Below are 22,847 nucleotides of genomic sequence, written 5' to 3'. Positions count from 1 at the left end.
GATTTTTATTAGTTTGATAAAAATAAATATTTAAACGAGGAATATGAGTATCCCGTCTAAATCTTTTGCCAAGTTTCTTATAATAAACATTGGCAAATGATTATGTTTTAAAAAGAAACGATTATGGATCAGAAATTTTATGACAGATAGAAGACGGGAAGGGACGGGACGGGTCAGGACGAGACGGAAAGGAACAGGACGGGTTTCCATTCTAAACTACACATAAAACAATTCAAACTAAAGCCAAACCCAAATCCGATTGAACATCTCTAAGCAAACAGTTAGAAATGTTTTGATTAGTTTAAAAAATAAACACGTAATATCACTTATCATTTTCATTTAAAAAATGTTAAAATTGTAATTTTAAAATTTTATCATGTAATACAATATCTATATTTTACAATTGTATGTCTATATATCGTTTATCAAATAAACTCATATAACAAAACTTTACCGAAATCACATCTACTTAAAAAATCGTAATTTTGTAAAAATAACTCTGCACGTACGTGCGGGTCCATCACTAGTTAAAATATAATTTGAGATCAAAGAAGAATTTCACAATGCAGAACTCGTTGTATGGAATAATCCAAAATTTGATTACTTGCAAGTTACTTGATCTGGCTTGTGATTTATTAAATTCAAGTAATTTTCAAACAGAAAAAAAAAAAACTATTTCATACGTAAATTAGTCAACTACAAACCGGGTCAGAATTATAATGCAAATAATAAAAAGTTATTAAGGTTAGGCAGACACGTAACGTATAATAGATGCCATTTAACCTTAAAATGGATATGGATTAGCAAAGTTTCGTTGATAAATATTGTAAGAAATTTATTTAACTGCACGCAACACATATATGCAACACATATATACATATATACATATTATATAAGTAAATAAAACAAATTGTAACCTAAAAATGGAAGAAAAAAAAAAAAAGAACAAGTAAGATTACTTCATCATGTCGTAACAATGACACTGTTAATTAACCAATCCATTATCTCTTAATGCTTAAAGTCAAAGGTTTATTAAAAAAAGCAATGGCGGTTTCATAAATTTATTTATAGGACCCTGTTGTTTAAATATTTACAGAATCACCCCACTAATTTTGTCTTCTAGCATCCCCAAACCTTTTTCCCTCGCCGTTTTTTTTTAAAAAGCAAAGCAATTCAAAGTCTCACCATTTCCCACAACACCTAACAAAAAGCAGACAAAATCAAATTCGATTATACGAGAAAAGAACCAGATTCGCTCACATGGCGACGAAGCTTTTGGAGCTCACATGCATACGAAAAGAGAGATTCAGCGAGCGTTATCCTCTGGTGCGGAAGCACCTGACCAGGTCTCGCGGCGGTGGATCGTCGTCGGACATGGCGACGGCGTTTGAGATCGAGGAGGACATTTCTAGGGCGATTTTTCAAGTATTGGGGATGACTTGCTCTGCTTGCGCTGGATCTGTTGAGAAAGCTATCAAGCGTCTCCCTGGGATTCACGAAGCTGTCATCGATGCTCTTAATAATCGTGCTCAGATTCTGTTTTACCCTAACCTTGTCGATGTAAGCTATGGTTTTTACTTAATCTCAATTGAATCGATTTAGACTTGATTTAGGGATTTAGGGTTTTTCTTATTTTGGTCCTTTTGATTTGGATTATATATACAGGTGGAGACAATTCGTGAGACTATTGAAGATGCTGGCTTTGAAGCATCTTTGATTGAAAATGAGGCGAATGAGAGGTCTAGACAAGTTTGCAGGATAAGAATTAACGGTATGACTTGTACTTCTTGTTCTTCAACGATCGAAAGAGTATTGCAATCGGTTAATGGTGTACAAAGAGCTCATGTGGCTTTAGCAATTGAAGAAGCTGAGATTCATTATGATCCTAGACTACTGAGTTACGATAGACTATTGGAAGAGATAGAGAATGCTGGGTTTGAAGCTGTGCTTATAAGTACGGGCGAGGATGTGAGCAAGATTGATTTGAAGATTGATGGTGAGTTTACTGATGAATCCATGAAGATAATTGAAAGATCGCTTGAAGCACTTCCTGGAGTTCAGAGTGTTGAGATTAGCCATGGGACTGATACGATATCTGTATTGTACAAACCTGATGTGACTGGGCCGAGGAATTTCATTCAGGTGATTGAGTCTACTGTCTTTGGTCATAGTGGTCACATCAAGGCAACGATATTTTCCGAGGGAGGGGTAGGCAGAGAATCTCAGAAGCAAGGGGAGATTAAGCAGTACTATAGGTCGTTTCTCTGGAGTTTGGTTTTTACAGTACCCGTGTTTTTGACAGCCATGGTCTTTATGTATATCCCTGGAATTAAAGATTTGCTCATGTTTAAAGTCATCAATATGCTGACTGTTGGAGAAATCATAAGGTGGGTTTTGGCTACTCCTGTCCAGTTTGTCATCGGTTGGAGATTTTATACTGGCTCTTACAAGGCTTTGCGTCGGGGATCGGCTAACATGGATGTTCTGATTGCTCTGGGAACAAATGCAGCCTATTTCTATTCGTTATACACAGTGTTGAGAGCTGCAACCTCTCCTGATTTCAAGGGAGTAGATTTCTTTGAGACTAGCGCCATGCTCATTTCGTTTATCATACTAGGAAAATATTTGGAGGTTATGGCTAAAGGAAAAACATCTCAAGCGATCGCAAAGCTTATGAACTTGGCACCTGACACTGCGATATTGTTGTCCTTGGACGAGGAAGGGAATGCGACTGGTGAAGAAGAGATTGATGGTCGACTGATACAGAAGAATGACGTGATCAAAATCGTTCCTGGTGCTAAAGTAGCTTCAGATGGTTATGTCATATGGGGACAAAGTCATGTGAATGAAAGTATGATAACTGGAGAGGCAAGGCCAGTGGCAAAGAGAAAGGGTGATACAGTTATAGGAGGCACTTTGAACGAGAATGGAGTTCTGCATGTTAAAGTTACAAGGGTTGGTTCAGAGAGTGCTCTTGCTCAGATTGTACGACTTGTTGAGTCTGCGCAGCTAGCGAAAGCTCCTGTTCAGAAGTTGGCTGATCGGATTTCCAAGTTCTTTGTTCCTCTGGTGAGTAATCTGACATTTGATAAACAGCAAATTTAGTATTTCAAGGCACAGTTACTTTTAAACTCACTGAATGACGTTGCAGGTAATTTTCCTCTCGTTCTCAACTTGGCTTGCCTGGTTCTTAGCTGGGAAACTGCATTGGTACCCTGAATCCTGGATTCCTCCTTCAATGGATAGCTTCGAGCTAGCCCTTCAGTTCGGGATCTCTGTCATGGTCATAGCTTGTCCATGTGCTCTTGGGCTGGCTACTCCAACTGCTGTTATGGTTGGTACTGGGGTTGGTGCATCCCAAGGTGTGCTGATAAAGGGTGGCCAAGCCCTAGAAAGAGCACACAAGGTTAGTGTGTGGTAAATTTGTTAAGCTCATATGGTCTTTTGCCTCATTGTAACTTATTATATTGTATGTGACTGAGGTTTTCTGTACCATTTTGTTTTCTTAAAGATGATGGAACCTAACAGTTTCAATGATGGTGTAGGTAAATTGCATTGTCTTTGACAAGACAGGAACTCTCACGATGGGGAAGCCTGTGGTTGTGAAAACAAAACTCCTGAAAAACATGGTACTTCGAGAGTTCTATGAACTTGTTGCCGCAACTGAGGTAATCTCTTGTAACCATTGAACATGCATACAAAATTTTCTGGTTAAATTTTGGAACTTATGGCCTACATGAAAAATGATATCACTGTGATGACACTATCCTTTTGTCAGGTAAACAGTGAGCATCCGTTAGCAAAGGCCATTGTTGAGTATGGTAAGAAATTCAGAGATGACGAAGAGAACCCTGCGTGGCCTGAATCCCGTGATTTTGTGTCCGTCACTGGAAATGGAGTGAAAGCCATCGTTAAAGGAAGAGAGATTATGGTGGGAAACAAGAGTTTGATGACTAGTCATGGAGTTATTATTCCAGTCGACGCTGAAGAGTTGCTAACCGAAGCTGAAGAGATGGCCCAGACCGGGATTCTTGTCTCCATAAACAGCGAGTTGATTGGAGTTTTGTCTGTTTCGGATCCTCTAAAACCGAGTGCTCGAGTAGCCATCTCCATTCTAAAATCCATGAATATCAAAAGCATCATGGTAACTGGTGACAACTGGGGAACTGCGAATTCCATTGCTAGAGAAGTGGGTATCGACTCGGTTATCGCAGAGGCTAAACCTGAGCAAAAAGCAGAGAAAGTCAAGGAATTACAGGTACTTTTTAGTAGCTCCACACTAGATGTTACAGAGTTCATATCTATACTTGCAAAATTTGAATTGATAAAAGCAAGAAATTTTGCAGGCTGCGGGACATGTTGTGGCAATGGTGGGTGACGGAATCAATGACTCGCCTGCTCTCGTGGCAGCGGATGTCGGGATGGCAATTGGTGCAGGAACTGATATCGCCATAGAAGCAGCGGATATAGTTCTGATGAAAAGCAACTTAGAAGATGTGATCACAGCCATTGATCTTTCAAGGAAAACGTTCTCAAGAATCCGTCTCAACTACGTATGGGCTCTCGGGTACAACCTCATGGGGATACCGATCGCTGCGGGAGTGCTTTTCCCATCGACACGTTTCAGGTTGCCTCCATGGATTGCAGGTGCTGCAATGGCTGCTTCTTCTGTTAGTGTAGTGTGTTGCTCTCTCTTGCTGAAGAACTACAAGCGGCCTGAGAAGCTTGATCATCTGGAGATCCGAGAGATTCAGGTGGAGCGAGTCTAGAAAACTGAACCAAAACCGAGTACAAGGTTATTCAACCAATAAATCCGTCCTGTAAATTTTCACTCCTTATCTACAAGTTAACTTACTAATAATGGATTTACATGCTATAAACGAAACTAAAGTCTCTATCATTGATTCATCTATCAACAACTAACTCTTCATAACATTGATAAATCAAATGACAGTTGATATATATATCATAGATTCATATCATTCTTTCACAAAATTAATAATTATGATCCAAAATATGTGTAAAGAGAGAATACAAATTTTGGTTCATTACTATATGAAAGCAGAGAGTGATATAATTTATATTTTGAAGGCTAAACAATATCAATTAAATTTTTATATACATCCTCAAACAACAAAATTAAGGAAATTAAGCAAAAATGTTACAAATTTTAAAATTATAAATTACAATAATTTTATCTTATACTGCAATTTATTTTTCCTTTTCTTTTGGAAACGTCGTCGCTTTTGGATTTTCAATGAGATTTGTAGAGCAGTCGTCGTCTTCCTCGGGCGCTTCCTGGATGCTTTGTAGAGTCCAGTAACTCTATTTGAACGGTCATCATTATCGTCTTTAATCTCATAATCGTCGTCTTCAAACCCCAGGTATCCCTGTTCGAAGCTTTCTGGGTTCCAGATCTTGACACCGCATTCAATAATGTCGAAGTGATGTTCGAATTTGCTGCTGAATTCGAACACCATTTCTGTGTCTGCTCCGGAGGTGTCGCCGCATAAATAGCCAGTTCGAAATATAAATAGATGTTCCCTTCCATATTTTGCGACATCCCATATGTCGTAAGATTCTAAGTGGCCGTTGATGCGACATAACATGCCAGACATAGTTTCTGTGATTTCTTGGTTAGGGGAAATCACGACGCAGGCTATAAATCGGTAAAAACCATACATGGGTTTACTAGCTGCATCGAGAAGAATGGTCAAGGAATCACTTTTGGCTCTGTGATCGAACTCTACTGGTACTTGTCTTCCTGGTAAGATAAGTGACCTGGCATAATTCGATGGTCGTCGAATAATTGCTCTCCGTGCTTCTCCACCCAATTTGAAGCAGTTGGTGAAATTGAGACGCGCTCTTGAAGCGCGAAAAGGGATAAATACGGTCTCCAGTGATTCACAACCTTCTGCATGTAGATAAGAGAGCGAACGAGGGAGCTCTGGCAATGATGCTAGTCTTCTGCAGCCAGTTATATCAAGTAAATGCAGATGATGAAGATCTTTGATGCAATCTGGGATCGTTTCAATATCAGTATGGCTTAGGTATAGTGATTCTAAACTCGCGGGGAGATGTGTTATTAATCTTCTCAATCTTGAGCATCCGGACATATACACACCTTCAAGGGATGCCAAGTTCATGTCAGCTGGAATGACTTGTAGGTTTACGCAGTTATCCATCCACAACGTCTTTAGTTTATGAAGATGCGAAAAAGAGGATGGGATCTCTACCAAACTCTCGCATTCACCCAGATCCAATGTCTCCAGATTTGTAGCATTTGAAAGATCTGGGAGCTCTTTCAAATTCATGGACCCCGTCAAATCCATTTTATTGAGATTTCTAAGCGACTGAATATAAAAACCACACGATAAGAGACTTAAAAGAACATCATACAAAACAACATAACGATCAACTTAAGGAGAAAGTATATTTGAAGAAGTACATCACCAACCTGGGTGCCACTCCAGAGGTGCTCGAGCTCGCTTCCCCACATACTGAGTTCCACAAGACATTCCAGATTAAACGTAGGAGGAAGACACTTGCTTGGGTATGCCTCCCATTCTAGTAACCTTAGACGAGGTGGAAACTCCAATTTCTCAGGTATGTGCACTCTGTTATTCCCATCTTTTCTACTTTTGTAAACTTGCAGATATCGAAGATTATACAGTCTTTTAAAAGCGTTATCACTTATAGTCACTTCACTTATTCCCGATGTGTCAAATGATATGCCAGACACATTACTACTAGTATCCTAATACCAAATTCCAAATAAATAAAAAATGGTTAATTACAAAATTTACTAAGTGACTTGTTTAGATATAGTAAGGAGCAAAAGAAAAGAACTTACTTTCTCATATCGAAGAATATCGCAAATCTCACCAGATTCTGTTAAGATTTGCCTTTCCCATGGCTTTTGTCTACGAATTGCTTGGCTACCCACTTGTTGTAGTAACTTGTGCATCACTATTTCCCCACTGTAATTTATCTCTATAAGAGATTTGTTAACTAGGATTTTCAAGCAGTATTTGACATCCAAGTTACCATCATCAGCGAGCATGGCTTCCACAAGATCACAATCTTTGTAGTTTAAGAAAACTGCAATGTAGCGAAATAGCAGTTGATCATTTTCATGTAACCTTTCATAGCTGACTCTTAATACGTCATCAATTTCTCGACCAGGATTAGTTTCTAGCCTCCGCATTACTAATTCCCACTCGTCCTGCTTCTTCCCAAATAAAGATGAACCCACCACACGGAGTCCCAATGGGAGGTTACCACATTGGTCTGTTATGCTTTCTGCAAGCTCCTTGAAACCATGAAGTGGAAAACTTTGTTCAAAAGCATATTTACATAAGATTTGAAGCGCTTCTTCTCTAGATGGAAATCCCACATGGTAGGCATTGCTGATGCCACATTGCCTCAAAAGATCTCTGTTTTCTGTGGTTATTATAATCCTACTTCCAGGACCAAACCAAGTAGTTTCCTTAGCCAAAACCTTTAGTTGATTTACATCATTCACATCATCAAGAATGATTAGCACTCTCAGGTCGCACAGCATTTGTTGTAACACTCCCAAATGGCCTACCCTCGTATCTTGATTAAAAACCTCCGAAAGAAGTTGTTCTTGTAAACGCAACTGCAGACCATAATCGTGAAGACCACTATGATCGCTACTACTGAGGTCCATAAAACATGTAAGCTGGAACCTATCTGAGAATAGGCTCTTCAAAGCTCTAGCAATGGTAGTTTTACCAATGCCTGCAGGACCATAGATTCCAACAATCATAGCGTCATCTTCATTATCTAAATGTAACAAAGACTCCATTCTTCTCAAATGTGCTTCAAGTCCAACCATGTCTTGAAAATCCTTTGATGGTGTATTGTTAAGTTTATCAGAAACATCCTTTGCAATCTTCTTGATCATGTCCACTTCATTATCCCTAACAAAATAGAAAGAAAAGAAAAGCACCATTTCCATCAAATAGTCTCACAGAGATAACACTCCTCTATTCACAACAAAAAAAAAACATTCCCTTCAACTATATTTGATTTCTCCACCCTACTAAGTATTAACTATATATTTATTCATCATGTGATTGACACTTAATAAGACATAACACTCCTCTGTTCCCAATAATTTATGACACGTATGTCTAGTACTCATTCAATAATCTATAAAGTTCTATTTTGCAACCTATTCATTATAAAACGTACACCATGAACTATATTTACATTTTTGTCTTTGTATCATGATGTGATTACCACTTAATTAATAAGACAGAAGAAATTAAAGTTTTAGATTGAGTGAAGACAAACCATTTCTTGAAGTCTTCTCCAGCAATGTTGCTGACATCAGTCAAAGCTTTGCTCCATTTCTTATGTCTTTCCTTGTCCGTCTTATTCGCACAAGTTTTCTTGAAAGCTTTACCGAAATCCCCGGTCTGTTTCCGCACATCGGATGGCTCCACTCCATAGAAGACAGTCATCACTATCTGTTTCATAGCTTTTTTGAGTTTCAAGATCTCCACCAATTCATCTAAACACCAACCTGACGAAGCATATTGTTGGGAGAGTATCACGATCGAGATCTTCGACTCTCTTATAGCAGTTTTGAGTGAAGGAGAGAGATCTCCGCCTCTCTTAATCTTCTCATCATCAAACATAGTTATCCCGTTGTCTTTTAAATGTTGGCGCAAGTGACTGAGAAATGTTTTACGGACGTCGGGACCGTGGAAGCTAGAGAAGACTTTGAATTTGTAGTTGCGAGGTTTTGAAGAAGAAGGAGAAGCCACGAGAGACATGTTGAGATAGAATATGGAAATGAGGTAAGGAATTGTGGAAGATAAGTAAAATCAGATACTTCGAAGTATATAATGTGTTATTCTTTTGGGAGTACAAAGCAAAAAATAAAAAGGATGCTTCCGCGTAATTAGGCAAACGCGTTATGACTTGACTTCGAAAAAATAAAAAGAAAATTTACAAAAATCTACAACCATACATGTATGGGTCTATCTTAATTAGTGGTGTCACTGGTGTGGTCCTTTAAGCTTGAAAAAGTAAATAGTCAAAGAATAGTTACTGCATGCAAGACAAGAAACATTATTGGGTTGTATGTTATTGTTTCCTGAATATTTGTCTTCCTCACCATAAAAAAAATTAAAAAATAAATTTGTCATCCTCATATATTATATCTTGGCTTTAATTAATCTGTAAGCAATTTATCCATAAATGGTCTTCTACAGAGGGTTTTGTTTTCTTGAAAGTCTTTAAAGAGCTTCTTACACAACTACAGACGTGTTTCCTTTTAAGTGGTGAGTCAAAGAATTGTTGTTCCTTAAGTTGTTCACTATTACAATTGATATCAAAGCATCAACTAAAAAGTTTCATATATACTACAACAGCAGGTGTGATATACTTTGATCGATCTTGATATACTTTGGTCTGATGTCTTTATCGAAGAATGTTTTTGTCACCTTTCTTTTGGGATGCTGCTGATGAGTCTAACTTTAGTACATACAGTACGTGATTTTTATTTTTTTTGGTTTCCTTGCAAACACATGTAGATTGGAGTAAATGATAGCAGATTTGGATCTCTATATATAGCAATATTTGCATGCTTCACAAAAATTCTGAATCGGATCGTACGTGAAAATAATTAATATAGAGATCCAAAAGAACATGTAGGATTGATCTTAGCCTCATAACAGATGTAGCAACGACCATCGACATAGTTGTCAAAATGTTATCTTATGGTAGACCCAAAAAAAGAACATAAAAAGATATTCCCCTATGATTTTACCCAAGATCATATTCATGTATCGTGGTTAGTGGGGCGACTTCTTACGCGTATGCGACACCAAAAATCTTCTCCCATCTGCTGTCTTGGGGAAAGCACGGCGCAAATCCTAAACTTGTAGAAAAATATGAAAGGATGGATAAAGCTAATTTCCTATAGCTTGGTGAACAAACTCCACATCACATGTATGTTTCTTCCGGGTAGGTAGGTATGTCTTCCAATAGATTCATTGAATGCTAAATTAGTAAATTAACACACTTTTATTGATATACCATTAACATCTTTTACATATGCAAATACTCACAATGAATCTAAATGTATATACTTGATATTCAATTATTCTAAATCAAATAGTTTATTTTTGTTACTCCAAGACGTGCAAACTCAATAATCATATATCACAATTATTAGACGACGTGCGTGCATGTCCGTTAGAAAAGCTTATTACAAAAGATTACACTCAAATTAGAGTGCAGAAAACAACCAAACAAGAAAATGCCTGTCTCCGTCTCAAAAAGACGACCAAGACCATCCAAAAAAACCGAAACAGAAAAAGCCGAGAAAACACTTAAAGATCCTCGTACTTGCTGTAGTAACATTTGTTCGATCTTCTCTAGATCAGTTCTTTATCGTGTACCTCTCACAATTCTCTTTCTCTTCTTCATTTATCTTTGGTCAACTTCCACGACTGTTATCTCTGGTAATGTCGTTCACATTTGTATCTCTTCGCGGAAGCTCAATGATCTTTATTGTCTCACTGCCGGTTCTCAACCGGCTTTACGTGTACCTGTCAATAATTTCACTAAACCGGTTAGTGAAGATGTGGTAAGAAGTAACGAAGAGAAGAATGTACTTGTTCTTGATCAAGATGGAGACAAGGATTTCGCAAAATATGAAACGTTCACGGGAGAAAGATATTTAGACAAATCTATGGTTGGAACAAGCCTCAACGTCTTGAAGAATGATACTTTCACCGGAGAAAGAGTTTCCGTTCTTGATCAAGATTCTAAATCCATCCATGAGGAGAATCTTGGCTCCGTTCTTGATCAAGATTATTCACCCAAAAGCGAGATAGATCAAGAGCTCCTCGTTGATTGGGATCCAGAAACGGGCGAAGAACGATACCGATATTTCAAATCAAAGGATGAAGACGAGGAAACCGCTCTAAAAGCCGTTGAAAAGTATCTACAAATACAAAGATCTTGGTTATCGACGGGAAGCAACCGCGAAAAGCCGGGATCTTGCGAAGGAAAAGGAGTTTATGTTTATGATTTACCGTCTAAGTTCAACAAAGATTTGTTGGGCGAATGCTCCGATATGGTTCCATGGGCCAATTTTTGCAGCTACTTCAAGAACGATGCGTTTGGTGAATTAATTGAGAATCTTGGTAAAGGCTGGTTCAGAACTCATCAGTACTCCCTTGAGCCGATCTTTCACTCTAGAGTTTTAAAGCATCCATGCAGGGTTTATGATGAAAGCCAAGCGAAGCTCTTCTACGTGCCTTTCTATGGTGGAATCGATGTTTTGAGATGGCATTTCAAGAACGTCTCCGAGGATGTGAAGGATGTTTTGGCGATCGAGGTTGTCAAATGGCTCGCATCGAAAGAATCATGGAGGAAAAACGCGGGGAAAGATCATGTTTTTGTTCTCGGAAAAATCTCTTGGGATTTTAGGAGGAACAATAAGTTTTCGTGGGGATCAAGCTTACTTGAGATGCAAGAAATGAAAAACCCTACAAAGCTTCTCATCGAACGTCATCCATGGGAAGCTAACGACATTGCTATACCTCATCCCACATACTTCCACCCAAAAACCGACGACGATATCGCCACCTGGCAAAACAAGATCATCGGAAAATCTCGTAAGAGCCTAATCAGTTTCGCCGGAGGAGCAAGACCAGGTAAACCTGATAGCATCCGGTCAATATTGATTGACCAATGCACATCGTCTCCAAACCAATGCCGGTTTTTAAACTGTACCGACGGAGGCTGCGACAAACCGGAATCGGTTATCGAGCTCTTCCGAGATTCAGAGTTCTGCCTCCAACCACCTGGAGACAGTCCGACAAGGAAATCGATATTCGACTCCCTAATATCCGGTTGTATTCCGGTGATCTTTGATCCGTACAGCGCGTATTATCAGTACACGTGGCATTTACCGGAAGATCACCGGAGGTATTCAGTGTACATAAACAAAGAAGATGTGAAGAAGGTAAAGAGAGTGAATGTGATCGAGAAGTTGATGTCAAAGACTCTAAGGGAAAGAGAGGATATGAGGAGTTACATTGTACATGAGCTTTTGCCTGGTTTGGTCTATGGAGATTCTAATGCCAAGTTTGAGAGGTTTCGAGATGCTTTTGATATTACTATGGATAGTTTACTCCGTAAGATTGCAAAAACTGTATAACGTTCATTTTCTTTGAATCTCATAGTCAATTTTTCCAAATGTTGCTAATTTATTTGGATATTATTTACAAATCTTAAAAGATTGAGATAAAAAATTGCACTTCTAGAGAAAAATTATAATTACTGAAAAAATCAATAATCAATAATCAATAATCAATATAGGATTTTGCTTCACTGAGATATGATCAATGTATCCCTTCTTCTATGATTAGTTTAATATAAAATTTAAACTGCTAAAGTTTATAAACGCTAATAATGTAATGATATATTTTATTTAAAAGTGACCCATTAGACAGAAGCCCAGTAAGCTCAAAATTTTACTAGCGATGAAGAGAAAGTAACGGCCCATTATCAAAATCCACGCGCATTGGACGCGTGTGTAAAGCGAATACTGTCACAAGTCTCTCTCTAGCTTCTCTCTTTCACCTCGTTGACGTTTTTTCTCATTTCCTGCTTCTGGCATTTCTAGTTGCAATGGCGACGAAAGACCCAGAATCTGTTTACGAGATAAGCATCGAGGTTATAATCGCTCTTACTTGAATCATCGATTCCATAACACTCTCAGTCTCTGATAACTTGAATGAGTAGATTTTCTTTTGGTTTAAAGGAAGCACCTTTGTCTTTTAACATTAAAACCATAAAAAACAGAAGGAAGTATCTTTGATACAGAGTTCTAAGAGTGGGAAAAGGTTTTTACTTTAAGGTGTCTTTCTTCGTTATAAGAGCTATTTTGAATGAGAAGGAATGTGACATTTGTCTCAAGGAACGTTTGTCTTCTGTGTAGTATCCGGATGTTTGGTTTAGGATTGCTTAGATTATGCTTTTCTTAGTAAGAATCCATTAGAATATGATGGGATCATGTTATCAGTTCTTTGATGGATGTCTTGTGTTGGCCTCTTAGTCTTTAGCTGGATAATCTCGAATTCTCTTCTTCTTCCTCCTCCTGTAATAGGATGCAAAGGGGAACAGCTTAGAACTCAGTCAATACAAAGGCAAAGTTCTTTTGATTGTCAATGTTGCTTCCAAATGGTTGGTGCCTTCTATCAAGTATCAAGCTACTTTCATTTGTAATTTTGTCGAAAATGTTTGTTTTCTTGTCTTGTTTATTATATACTCTTCTCTGATGGTCTCAGTGGGATGACAAACTCAAACTACACTGAATTGAATGAGCTTTATAGCAAGTACAAAGACAAAGGTATATATGAATGATTTCAACAAATGTCTGTGTAAGTCTCTTGTTTCTTCCACATGCGATTCACTTCTCCCTTGATGTTGTCGTGTTGCAGGTCTGGAGATTCTAGCATTTCCTTGCAACCAGTTTGGTGACGAGGAACCGGGAACTAATGACCAGATTACCGACTTTGTCTGTACTCGCTTCAAATCTGAATTCCCCCTTTTCAACAAGGTAGATAACTCTGACGAATTCATTACAATTCTCCATGTCTTGATGTTTTTAAAACAATTGAATCTGTCTGGCTACGTTGTGTATTAGATTGAAGTAAACGGAGAGAATGCTTCTCCTCTGTATAATTTCTTGAAGAAAGGCAAATGGGGAATCTTTGGTGATGACATTCAATGGAACTTTGCTAAGTTTCTTGTTGACAACAAGGGTCAAGCCGTAGAACGTTATTATCCAACTACTTCCCCTCTTACACTTGAGGTAAAGAAACAATCTCTCTTCCCTCTCTCTCTTTTGCTTTCTCATTGAGTTCACTCTCTCTCCTAACTTCTCTGTCTCATTTTTTCTGCAGCATGACATAAAGAAGCTTCTGAATATCTCCTGAGGTGATTCTGAACCTCTCTCATTTAATAAAAAGCCATGACATTGACTTGGATTTGAATTTTGTCTCTTTTTGTTTCTTAAATCCAAAAGAGAAAATTTATATGATAAGATGCAAAAGAGATAATTTATATCATAAGAGAATCAAAGTTGCTTAAGATACAACAGAACCAAATAAAATCTCGACAGGTTCACCAAACAAAACTAAAGGTGTGGTTAGCTGGTTTAATTTAAAAGAAGCAAACTGATCCAAGGTTTCATTGAAAATTAATATCAGATGATTCCAGCTTGAAGGTTAACATCATATTCAACGAGGATATAAATCAGTGATCAACGAACGGTCAACAGACGAGCTCGATTCATGAAGCTGGTTTCTAGTATGAACGGAAAACCCTGGTTGCTGAGGCACTGGCAATGTCACAGTATTACTAGTGAGCATCACGAAAATGGTTGACAAGGTTGGACGCTTTACAGGATCTTCTTGAACACATAAAAGTCCGATATGGATGCATCGAATCACTTCATTCTTCTGGCAATTTCCTTCAATGGTTGGATCCACGAGATCCAACGGTGTTCCGTTACTCCAAAGCCTCCAAGCCTAGAGAATATCAATCAATCAGTTCTTGCAAGTAATCAAGAAATGTATAACTTATATTGATACTTACATATGTGACCAAGTCACGTGCGACATCTCTCTCGTCGAAGCTGCTATTCTTCCTACCACTTATAATCTCAAGAACTAACACTCCGAAGCTATAGACATCAGATTTCATTGAGAACTGGCCTCTCATTACATATTCGGGAGGCATGTAACCGCTGATATTCAGAAGAAAATCATTGGTATATTGTCAGAATATTAATGACAACTAGAGCTGAAAGACTTACAGGGTACCAACTACTCTGCTTGTCTTCTCTTGGGTTTGGTCCATTCCAAAGATCCTTGCCATTCCAAAATCAGCAATTTTCGGATTCATATCCTCGTCAAGGAGAATGTTACTCGCTTTGAGGTCACGGTGTATGACCGTGAGCCGTGAATCGTGATGAAGATAGAGAATTCCTCTAGCAATCCCACCAATGATCTTGTATCGAAGAGTCCAGTCTAGTTGACCTTTCTTTGCAGGATCTAAGCACATCCAAAATTTCAAGTTAGCTTCAAAATATTTGCAACCTTTGATTTTCAAGGAGTGAACGAATCATTGAAACAAAGTAACTGACCAAAGATGATATAATCAAGGCTTTTGTTGCACACATACTCGTAGACCAGTATTCTTTCTTCACCTTCTAGACAAAAACCTTGAAGCCTTACCAGGTTTCTATGCTGAAGCTTTGCCACAACAACAACCTCGTTCTTGAACTCTGTTTCACCTTGTCCTGAAGTTTTCGACAGTCTCTTCACCGCAACTTCAGTCCCATTCGATAATATTCCCTACCCATGTTTTTTTATCAAGCATCATCTCGTTATCCAAATGTGTTGGCAACACCAATAAAAGTACACAACCTCAAGAGGAACTAGTAAAAGCATACCTTGTAAACCTCACCAAATCCACCTCGTCCAATCTTATTTCTCTCTGAAAAATCATTTGTTGCCGTTTGGATTGTTCTATAATCGAGCTGCAGTGAGTCTGCAGTTGTTATATCATCTCCTGTTGCACAATAAAAGTCTCAGTAATCAGAATCAATCACATAAGTCAAATACTTTAATTCTTGAAGAATCTTTACCTGAAAATGCAGATGCTGTGACATAAGTATTCTTTGCCCTCTTTGCAAGGAAACAATAACAAGCTATGGGAAGCAGGACAACCAAAATAATAACAGGTACAACAATGGCTACCACTAAGACACTTGGATTCCCACCTTTCCCTGCGTTTCAAATATTATCATTTGCTTTAAGATGGATAGTTCTGGCAGATGAATCAAAATTCAAAAATAAAATACAGAGGAAAAATTAAAGAAATAGTTCACCAGGTCGCAGAGGAGAAGGCACGCGAGGTGGTGTTGTAATGGCGCTTTCATTGTAGAACGAGTAAAGCTCGTACCTAGAATTACAACTAGGATAAAGAATTCTTGCCCCAATTTTGTAAACAGGCAATCCATTAATGGATCGTTGCAAGCAACGCAGACAGTCGCGTGTCGTGAGATCAGGTGTGCACTGAACCAGGCCGTACAGATTCTGGAACGCAGTCCAATTGTATTTGAACGTAAAGAACTTTCGAGGACTATTCGCTGCCTCGACCGCAGCTTGGTTGAGATTATATGACACCGTTTCTTTGAACAGGACTAGTTTATATGACATATTGTTGCTGTTAACCCTTATAGCTCTTTGTCTGAGTGTAGGGGTCGATAGGATATTGCGGTGAGAGTATCTGAGCATACACTCTTCGTAGTAGAGCACGGCTTCTCTCACATTAGGACAACGAGTAAGCGTGCGGTTGACGGAAAGGACGACGCAGTTACGACAAACCTCGGGAGAGAGGTCTCCCCGGCAGAGGAAAAGACCGGTGATCATATCGGGGGTTTCACCAGCCGTAGCAGTTTGGAATCCGGTGGAGTATGAAGCGTTGCGGGAAGAAAGAGAAGACAAAAGAGTTGTGAGATTGGTGGAGTAAGTGCTGTTTCTTGAGAAAGTTGTCGTGTTCGTGTTCGGACAGATACTATTTAGGAAAGTAAGATTTTGAGCAGAAGCTGTGAAACTAGCATTGAGGAAGGACAAAATGAAAAGGAAGATCAAAGAAGACATGCTTCGTGTTTAATTTCTCCAATTTTGTTTTGGTCACAAAACCTTTAAATAGAGGTTTCTTTGTGACGAGTGAAGAAAAGTCTGTTAAGAGTCATAGTAAACGCCTCTTGTTTGTATCTGTATGTTACTTTGAATATTTTTTCTGCGAGCCTGCGACTTCAGAAAATTTCATGGTTCCCTTCAAGGACGTCAGATAAAAGAAAACAAAACCATGAATACTGGAAGATTCTCTACACATTCTTAGCTTTTTTCTTTCTTAGAATTTACGCTAACCCTCTGCAGTGAGTATAGTCATCGTCGCATCTTTCTTGACGTTCCTTCTCATAAGCCATTACAAGAGCAAATAAATCGGAACTAGTACAAATATAGTTAAATATCTCCTTAAAAAAGCCTGAAAGTGGGGGGTGGTTCTGTTACATTTAACAATGTTAGAAGGTACTGAGAGATCTGCTCTCAATCCTTAAATGTCTGGTTTTAACATTCCCAGAGATAAATCTACAACAACAAAGATATGTACAGCACTCACATTATGTATGCTGCTGCTTCTTCTTCTTCTTCAAAGACTAAAGGGTGGTGGTAGGAAGAAAGACTAATGCTTTTGTTTAGAATCATCCACGAGTCAAATCGATATCAGTGAGTAGGGTTCTACTCGAGTCAAGTGATCTGCCTGAGCCTGAACCTGAACCGGGCCATCCGCTCATTCCCTGAGCTGAGAAGTTCTGTGGTGTCTGCTGACCTGCCGATGCTTCTGGTTCTGGTGCACTAGCTGGTGTGGTCTCCATATCGCTATTGTTGTGCTCTTCTTTTGGTTCTTTTTCTTGTTTGATGGTCTTGTTGTTATTGGTATGATAAGATTTGGCACTTGCTCCGTATACAAAACTACAAGCTACCACCTTCAAAATTACAAACAAGTTTTTCAGTTTAAGAGACGTTAGATGTTGACCAAACAAAACAAACAAAGAGAGGAGACACATTACATATAAACAGATCCAAACAAAATTTCTCGAACCAAAACAGAACCATATTTTGAATTTTTGTATTCCGGGTAGTACAGTTTTCTATACCAAACAATTAAAACCATAAAACATCATGGAACCAAACCAAAATTATACTACTTCCATGTTTCAGTAGTAGCATACTGTTCCATGGAGCTAAGTGGAAGAAACAATAAACATTATGTATCAGAAACGACTCATTTACTTCTTTTGTTTTGGTTAGTTTGTCCAATACTGAGCTGAACCAAAATTTTATCAAACAGTACTGACAACGTGAAAGCACCAAAAACAGAGAAGATTTTTTATGTAAGAGATGCATTCAAACTCTACCACATTTTTCTATCATGAAACTGCAAGAGCTAAATCTTGAAGAGGAAAGAACAAAACAGCACAAACAAATCATAAATATGATGTTCAGATTCACTTTTCAACCATTGAGATTTAAAATACCTGAACGAGGCTGGCTGCGATAAGCATTCCAGTTCCACCGCCAATAACGTGACCTTCAATACCAGAAAGAGATACACTTAAACCGCCTATTCGACTTTTGGATCCACCTTCTTCATTCACCAGATAAGATCCACCTAAACTTAAAATCTCAAAACGTCCCTAAAGAACACAAATAAGGGATAAAGAATCTTTAGCTTTCCACATTTTGGTTATTTTTTCAATTAACTAATTGAACAATTGTGAAACCTCGAATGTTAAGGAAGGCGTTGTTGAAGCGGGTTCACGCAAAGTGACTGAAGACACCGTTCCAGTGCCTGACATTATACAAAGAGCCCGAGGTCTTTTCTGTGAAAATGACAAAACTTTCGAAACAATATCCTACAACAAAAAAAAAAGGAAATTGAGAATCTGCATAAATCATTAAGATTGAAAGGATTATTGAGAGTTTACTTCTCCTGCTCCAACGCTGATCACATGAGGTGCAAAAGCAAACCCAGCTGATGTATTCATCCACTCACCTAAAGTAATTAAGAGAGTTAAATGCATTATAATGACCAATTATTCATATCCACACAAATGGATCAGTCAAATCACACTTTCACAGCTTAACACCTAACAATTGATGTTGAGTAGCAGTAACAACAGGGCTAAATCAATAACCTGTTTTGACCATACAATCAGCTTAAGCTTCTAGCATCCAAAATCTACCTAATCGTATGACCCCAGCTCGTGTTCAACGTATGTAGAAGAAAGTTGTTCCAAAGCTGACATTTTGTATCCTAAATCAAGAAGTCGATTTCATCCAAATCTACTAATACTAATTTGTCTAACCACATTCTAATGACTAAATACTCATCTCATCTCACATTGTACTACACATGAATACAGTAAAATTAATACCTGACAATGAATGTTGAGTGGAAATAACAACAGAGCTAAAGCAACAACTTAATCATAGGATCATCACATAAAAGGTTCTACCATTAAAACTTTCACCTAATCACATAAGATCCAAGTTCGTGTCCTTTAAGACTAGCAAACAGAGGTAAAGCAACAACTAAAAAAAAACAAGTACAGAGAAAAACTTGAGATCTCACCAAGATTAGCCAAGCGTTGCTTTCTTCCAGTTCCAGGGGGTCGACCTCTAGCTCGTTTAGGCGCATTATGATCAGACATTGAAGAAGAGTCCTTAGACTTCTTACTAACACAAGGGATTGGAGAAAGCCCTAAAGAAACTTGTCCATCAGGAACATACTTCCTTGGCCGTCCACGTTTCTTCTTAACCATCGGTGTCTCCGGCGGTGGCGGAGGCTGCGACAAAGGCGGCTGCACCTCCGCAGAAGAAGACATCCCCATATGAATACTGTGGCCAAAATCAGAATGCCTGTGCTCAGCCATGGAGAAAGGAGGCCCTGGATTGCTAGCCTGAGGGTGGTGAACGATTGAATTTGACATTGGCCTCATTCCCGGAGGTGGCGGCGGCACGTGAAACCCATTCGCAACCTGGGAAGGTGCAAGATTGGTAAAGGCTCCTCTCTGAAGATAGTACTGAGAATGCGAGCCTGGAAATGGCATAGCTTCCCTCCCTTCCATGCATTTAAAACCTTAAATTACAAGTCTTTAAGAATCTAAGAGATTTAAAAAAAGGAAACTTTTTGAAGAACAAAATTTATCTACCACCCACAAATCGTAAACCCTAAATCCCCAAAAGCAGTACAGAGAACAACAATGGCGGTTTCACAGATTTTTTTTTTATATACCCAGTAATCAAAGTCGGGTCTTTTCTGCTGCGGACTCAAGATCCAAAATTGTTTCTACGAACCCTAAAAAACCAAAAAAAAAAAAAAAATCTTGAGTTCACTAAGAACTCGAGAAAGTAAAGAGCAGATTTAAAATGTAGACAACAGGCAAAAGTAGCTACTCGTACTGTTACAGTCTCTAGCAGAGAAAGCAAATCTCAGAAAGAAAGAAGAAAAAAAAAATTAAGAAGAAGACGGAAGAAGAGAAAGGAGCGTGACGAGGACGACCATTGTTTTCTATTTATATATTTCTTTAATTAATATTGTGAAAATATATATTCACTTCGTTTTTTTTCACTCTTTTTTCAGAATATTAAATTAGTTTGAGAATATTTTATTAGAAAGGATATAGACTTTCTTAAATGATTTATAACAAAATCTAATGTCTCATTACACATCTCTGACTGAAAACGAAATTTATTAGTCACTGAGAATATATATTTAATGCTTTTCAAATTTTTATGTATAAATTATGAATTGATTAAAAATCTTGCCAAATTGAACTGATTACAGATTACTACACCGATTTCTTTTTTCTTTTTTTTGTGAACCAACCGATTTCAAACCAAAATAAAAGTAGAACTACATAAATTAAATTTACATTAAATTTGCATTTAATTTGCGATTATATATTCAAAAAAAAAATGTAAATTTTGTGTATTATCTCAGGTTCGTCTCATAAGAAATTGAAAGTTTACTAAGATGTAACAAAACCGAAAAAAAATACCTTGACAGGTCAAATATTAAGGATTTATTTAGGTTACTAAATCTCTGAAACCAATTACGCATGTAGAAGAAACCAAGTTCTTGGTGACCACAAAGAAAGCTTTAGTGAGAATAAAGAGTTAAAATCTCCTTAAATAGCCATAAAGTGGAAGGGTTCTGTTACGTTAACAATGTTAGAAGGAACTGAGAGTTCTGTTCTTAATCCTGAAAATGTCTGGTTTTAACATTCCCAGAGAGAAATTTACAACAACAAAGATATGTACAGCACTCACATCCTGTATGCTGCTGCTGCTGCTTCAAAGAAAGACTAATAATGTTTCTGTTTGGAATCATCCACGAGTCAAATCAATATCAGTGAGTAGGGTTCTGCTCGAGTCAAGTGACCTTCCTGAGCCTGAGCCTGAACCAGGCCATTCGCTCATTCCCTGAGCTGGGAAGTTCTGTGGCGTCTGCTGAACTGCCGATGCTGCACCTTCTGGTGCACTACCCGGTGTGGCCTCCACTTCGCTATTGTTGAGCTCTTCCTTTGGTTCTTTATCTTGTCTGATGGTCTTGTTATTGCTAATATTAGACTTTGCACTTGCTCCGTATACAAAACTACATGCCACCACCTTCAAAATAGCAAGCAAGTTTTCCGGTTAAGGTCCATTACATATAAAACTTCTCATTTCTTGTTTGATGGTCTTGTTATGTTCTTTGTCTAACACCTAACTAAACTGAAAGTTTCTCTAACCAATACCGGGAAAAGCTGAATTGGAGCAAACAAAAGATTAAAATTTGGGCAAGGGATGATAAGCTTTCAAACTCTACCACAAGAAAATTATGAAATCACTAAGAGCTAAAATCTTGAAGAGGAAAGAAAGAAACAGCATAAACATTTGTAGTTAGTTGTTTTCCCTCGTTATAGCTTTACTTTTTAACCATTGAGAAGAAAACATTTAAAATACCTGAACAAGGCTGGCTGCGATAAGCATGCTAATCCCACCGCCAATAACACGATTTTCGGGATCAGAAAGTGAGACACTCAACCCGCCTGTTCGACTTTTGGATCCACCGTCTTCATTCACCAGATACGATCCACCAAAACTTAGAATCTCAAAACGTCCCTAAGGAACACAAAAAAGGATTATATAAGAAATCTTTCCAGGTTTTTTTGTTTTTTTTTTAATAACAGAATGAATGATTTTGAAACCTCGTATGTTAAGTGAGGTCCGGTTAGAGTAGGTGGACGCAGAGTGGCTGAAGAAACTGTTCCAGTGGCTGACATTATACAAAGTGCCCGAGGTCTTTGCTGTGAAAATGACAAAACTTTTGCAACGATGTCCTGCAAGAAGGAAATTGAAACAATGAAAAGTTGCATATATCTGTTAGATTGAAAAGAGTTTTGAGAGTTTACTTCTCCTGCTCCAACGCTGATCACATGAGGTGCAAAAGCAAGTCCAGCTGATGTATTCATCCACTCACCTAAAGAAATTAACAGAGTTACAAGTTTGATATTACTCAAAAATTTCTATTGACTAATCACATTATAATGGCCAATTATCTCAACAAAAATGGATGAGAGTCAATTTACTCTTTCACAGTTTAAAACCAAACAATCAATGTTGAGTAGCAGTATTAACAAAGCTAAATCAATAACCTAATTTGGCCATAGAATCACCTAAGCTCTAGCAACCAAGCTTACATATTATAACTTTAATCAAGAATTCGGTTTCCTCCATATCTACTTATATACCATGTTGGCCAATTACTATCTCAAGTCACATTGTACCACACATGGATCAGTCAATCTAATACCTAACAGTCATTATTGAGTAGCACTAACGACAAAGCTAAAGTAACAAACACCTAACTTTACTATAGGAATATAGGATCATTAACAGCTTCGAGATTCAAAATGTCCTTCAGATAGCTAGCTAAAGCAACAACTTAACTTGACAATTAAACAGCAAAAACTCGAGATCTCACCAAGATTAGCCAAGCGTTGCTTCCTTCCAGTTCCAGGAGGTCGACCTCTGGCTCGTTTAGGTGCATTAGGATCAGACATTGAAGAAGAGTCCTTAGACTTCTTAATAACACAAGGCCTTGGAGAAAGGCCTAAAGAGACTTTTCCATCATGAGCATACTTTCTTGGCCGTCCACGTTTCTTCTTC

General features: G+C 38.1%; 7 protein-coding genes across 11 annotated transcripts in view; 3 read left to right on the top strand and 4 right to left on the bottom strand.

The window, feature by feature from the left end:
• The first annotated feature begins 1,182 nt into the window (after window positions 1-1,182).
• LOC17894959 (probable copper-transporting ATPase HMA5) lies at window positions 1,183-4,933 on the top strand. Its single transcript, XM_006300326.2, has 6 exons — window positions 1,183-1,560; window positions 1,666-3,069; window positions 3,152-3,406; window positions 3,546-3,668; window positions 3,779-4,258; window positions 4,347-4,933. The coding sequence occupies exons 1-6, from the start codon at window positions 1,261-1,263 to the stop codon at window positions 4,767-4,769; spliced, it is 2,985 nt and encodes a 994-aa protein (XP_006300388.2). The 5' UTR covers window positions 1,183-1,260; the 3' UTR covers window positions 4,770-4,933.
• Window positions 4,934-5,165: 232 nt separating this feature from the next.
• LOC111831866 (disease resistance protein RML1B-like) lies at window positions 5,166-8,836 on the bottom strand. Of its 2 annotated transcripts, XM_023787219.1 has the most exons (5): window positions 8,323-8,836; window positions 6,854-7,946; window positions 6,458-6,757; window positions 6,007-6,353; window positions 5,807-5,974 (listed from the first exon to the last, which is right to left on the bottom strand). In XM_023787219.1, the coding sequence occupies exons 1-5, from the start codon at window positions 8,805-8,807 to the stop codon at window positions 5,905-5,907; spliced, it is 2,295 nt and encodes a 764-aa protein (XP_023642987.1). In that variant the 5' UTR covers window positions 8,808-8,836; the 3' UTR covers window positions 5,807-5,904. The 2 variants fall into 2 exon arrangements, with proteins under 2 accessions (XP_023642986.1, XP_023642987.1); XM_023787218.1 differs by having other exon boundaries at window positions 5,166-6,353.
• Window positions 8,837-9,450: 614 nt separating this feature from the next.
• LOC17896351 (xyloglucan-specific galacturonosyltransferase 1) lies at window positions 9,451-12,220 on the top strand. The gene is made up of 2 exons (XM_006301333.2): window positions 9,451-9,468; window positions 10,238-12,220. Exons 1-2 carry the CDS (start codon window positions 9,451-9,453, stop codon window positions 12,206-12,208), a joined length of 1,989 nt encoding a protein of 662 aa, XP_006301395.2. The 3' UTR covers window positions 12,209-12,220.
• Window positions 12,221-12,638: 418 nt separating this feature from the next.
• Window positions 12,639-14,095, top strand: LOC17895098 (probable glutathione peroxidase 8). Its single transcript, XM_023787227.1, has 6 exons — window positions 12,639-12,726; window positions 13,160-13,236; window positions 13,341-13,402; window positions 13,494-13,612; window positions 13,700-13,867; window positions 13,959-14,095. The coding sequence occupies exons 1-6, from the start codon at window positions 12,682-12,684 to the stop codon at window positions 13,989-13,991; spliced, it is 504 nt and encodes a 167-aa protein (XP_023642995.1). The 5' UTR covers window positions 12,639-12,681; the 3' UTR covers window positions 13,992-14,095.
• Window positions 14,096-14,197: 102 nt separating this feature from the next.
• Window positions 14,198-16,793, bottom strand: LOC17896507 (cysteine-rich receptor-like protein kinase 10). Of its 2 annotated transcripts, none has more exons than XM_006301622.2 (7): window positions 15,950-16,793; window positions 15,707-15,847; window positions 15,512-15,630; window positions 15,203-15,413; window positions 14,873-15,110; window positions 14,653-14,803; window positions 14,198-14,585 (listed from the first exon to the last, which is right to left on the bottom strand). In XM_006301622.2, the coding sequence occupies exons 1-7, from the start codon at window positions 16,722-16,724 to the stop codon at window positions 14,295-14,297; spliced, it is 1,926 nt and encodes a 641-aa protein (XP_006301684.1). In that variant the 5' UTR covers window positions 16,725-16,793; the 3' UTR covers window positions 14,198-14,294. The 2 variants fall into 2 exon arrangements, with proteins under 2 accessions (XP_006301684.1, XP_023642988.1); XM_023787220.1 differs by having other exon boundaries at window positions 15,512-15,627.
• Window positions 16,794-17,086: 293 nt separating this feature from the next.
• Window positions 17,087-20,183, bottom strand: LOC17896297 (AT-hook motif nuclear-localized protein 5). 3 transcript variants are annotated; one of them, XM_006302339.2, is made up of 7 exons: window positions 20,097-20,183; window positions 19,930-19,992; window positions 19,267-19,773; window positions 18,620-18,687; window positions 18,416-18,547; window positions 18,170-18,328; window positions 17,087-17,617 (listed from the first exon to the last, which is right to left on the bottom strand). In XM_006302339.2, the coding sequence occupies exons 3-7, from the start codon at window positions 19,760-19,762 to the stop codon at window positions 17,333-17,335; spliced, it is 1,140 nt and encodes a 379-aa protein (XP_006302401.1). In that variant the 5' UTR covers window positions 19,763-19,773; window positions 19,930-19,992; window positions 20,097-20,183; the 3' UTR covers window positions 17,087-17,332. The 3 variants fall into 3 exon arrangements, with proteins under 3 accessions (XP_006302401.1, XP_023642991.1, XP_023642990.1); XM_023787223.1 differs by having other exon boundaries at window positions 19,267-19,755; XM_023787222.1 differs by having other exon boundaries at window positions 19,267-20,177.
• Window positions 20,184-20,806: 623 nt separating this feature from the next.
• LOC17894826 (AT-hook motif nuclear-localized protein 5) overlaps window positions 20,807-22,847 on the bottom strand; it is a 5,271-nt gene continuing 3,230 nt past the window's right edge. The window contains exons 2-6 of the mRNA XM_006302614.2: window positions 22,663-22,843; window positions 22,091-22,158; window positions 21,887-22,018; window positions 21,642-21,800; window positions 20,807-21,305 (exon numbers count right to left, since the gene is read on the bottom strand). Coding sequence (XP_006302676.2) covers window positions 21,024-21,305; window positions 21,642-21,800; window positions 21,887-22,018; window positions 22,091-22,158; window positions 22,663-22,843 — 822 coding nt within the window. The 3' untranslated portion in view covers window positions 20,807-21,023. The remainder of the gene's footprint in view (window positions 21,306-21,641; window positions 21,801-21,886; window positions 22,019-22,090; window positions 22,159-22,662; window positions 22,844-22,847) is intronic.

The sequence above is a fragment of the Capsella rubella genome, unplaced genomic scaffold, assembly GCF_000375325.1.
Source record: "Capsella rubella cultivar Monte Gargano unplaced genomic scaffold, Caprub1_0 scaffold_2, whole genome shotgun sequence".
NCBI classification, from domain to species: Eukaryota; Viridiplantae; Streptophyta; class Magnoliopsida; order Brassicales; family Brassicaceae; genus Capsella; species Capsella rubella.
Note: the sequence above shows the minus strand (reverse complement) of the source record. Positions and strands in the feature narration are given on the sequence as shown.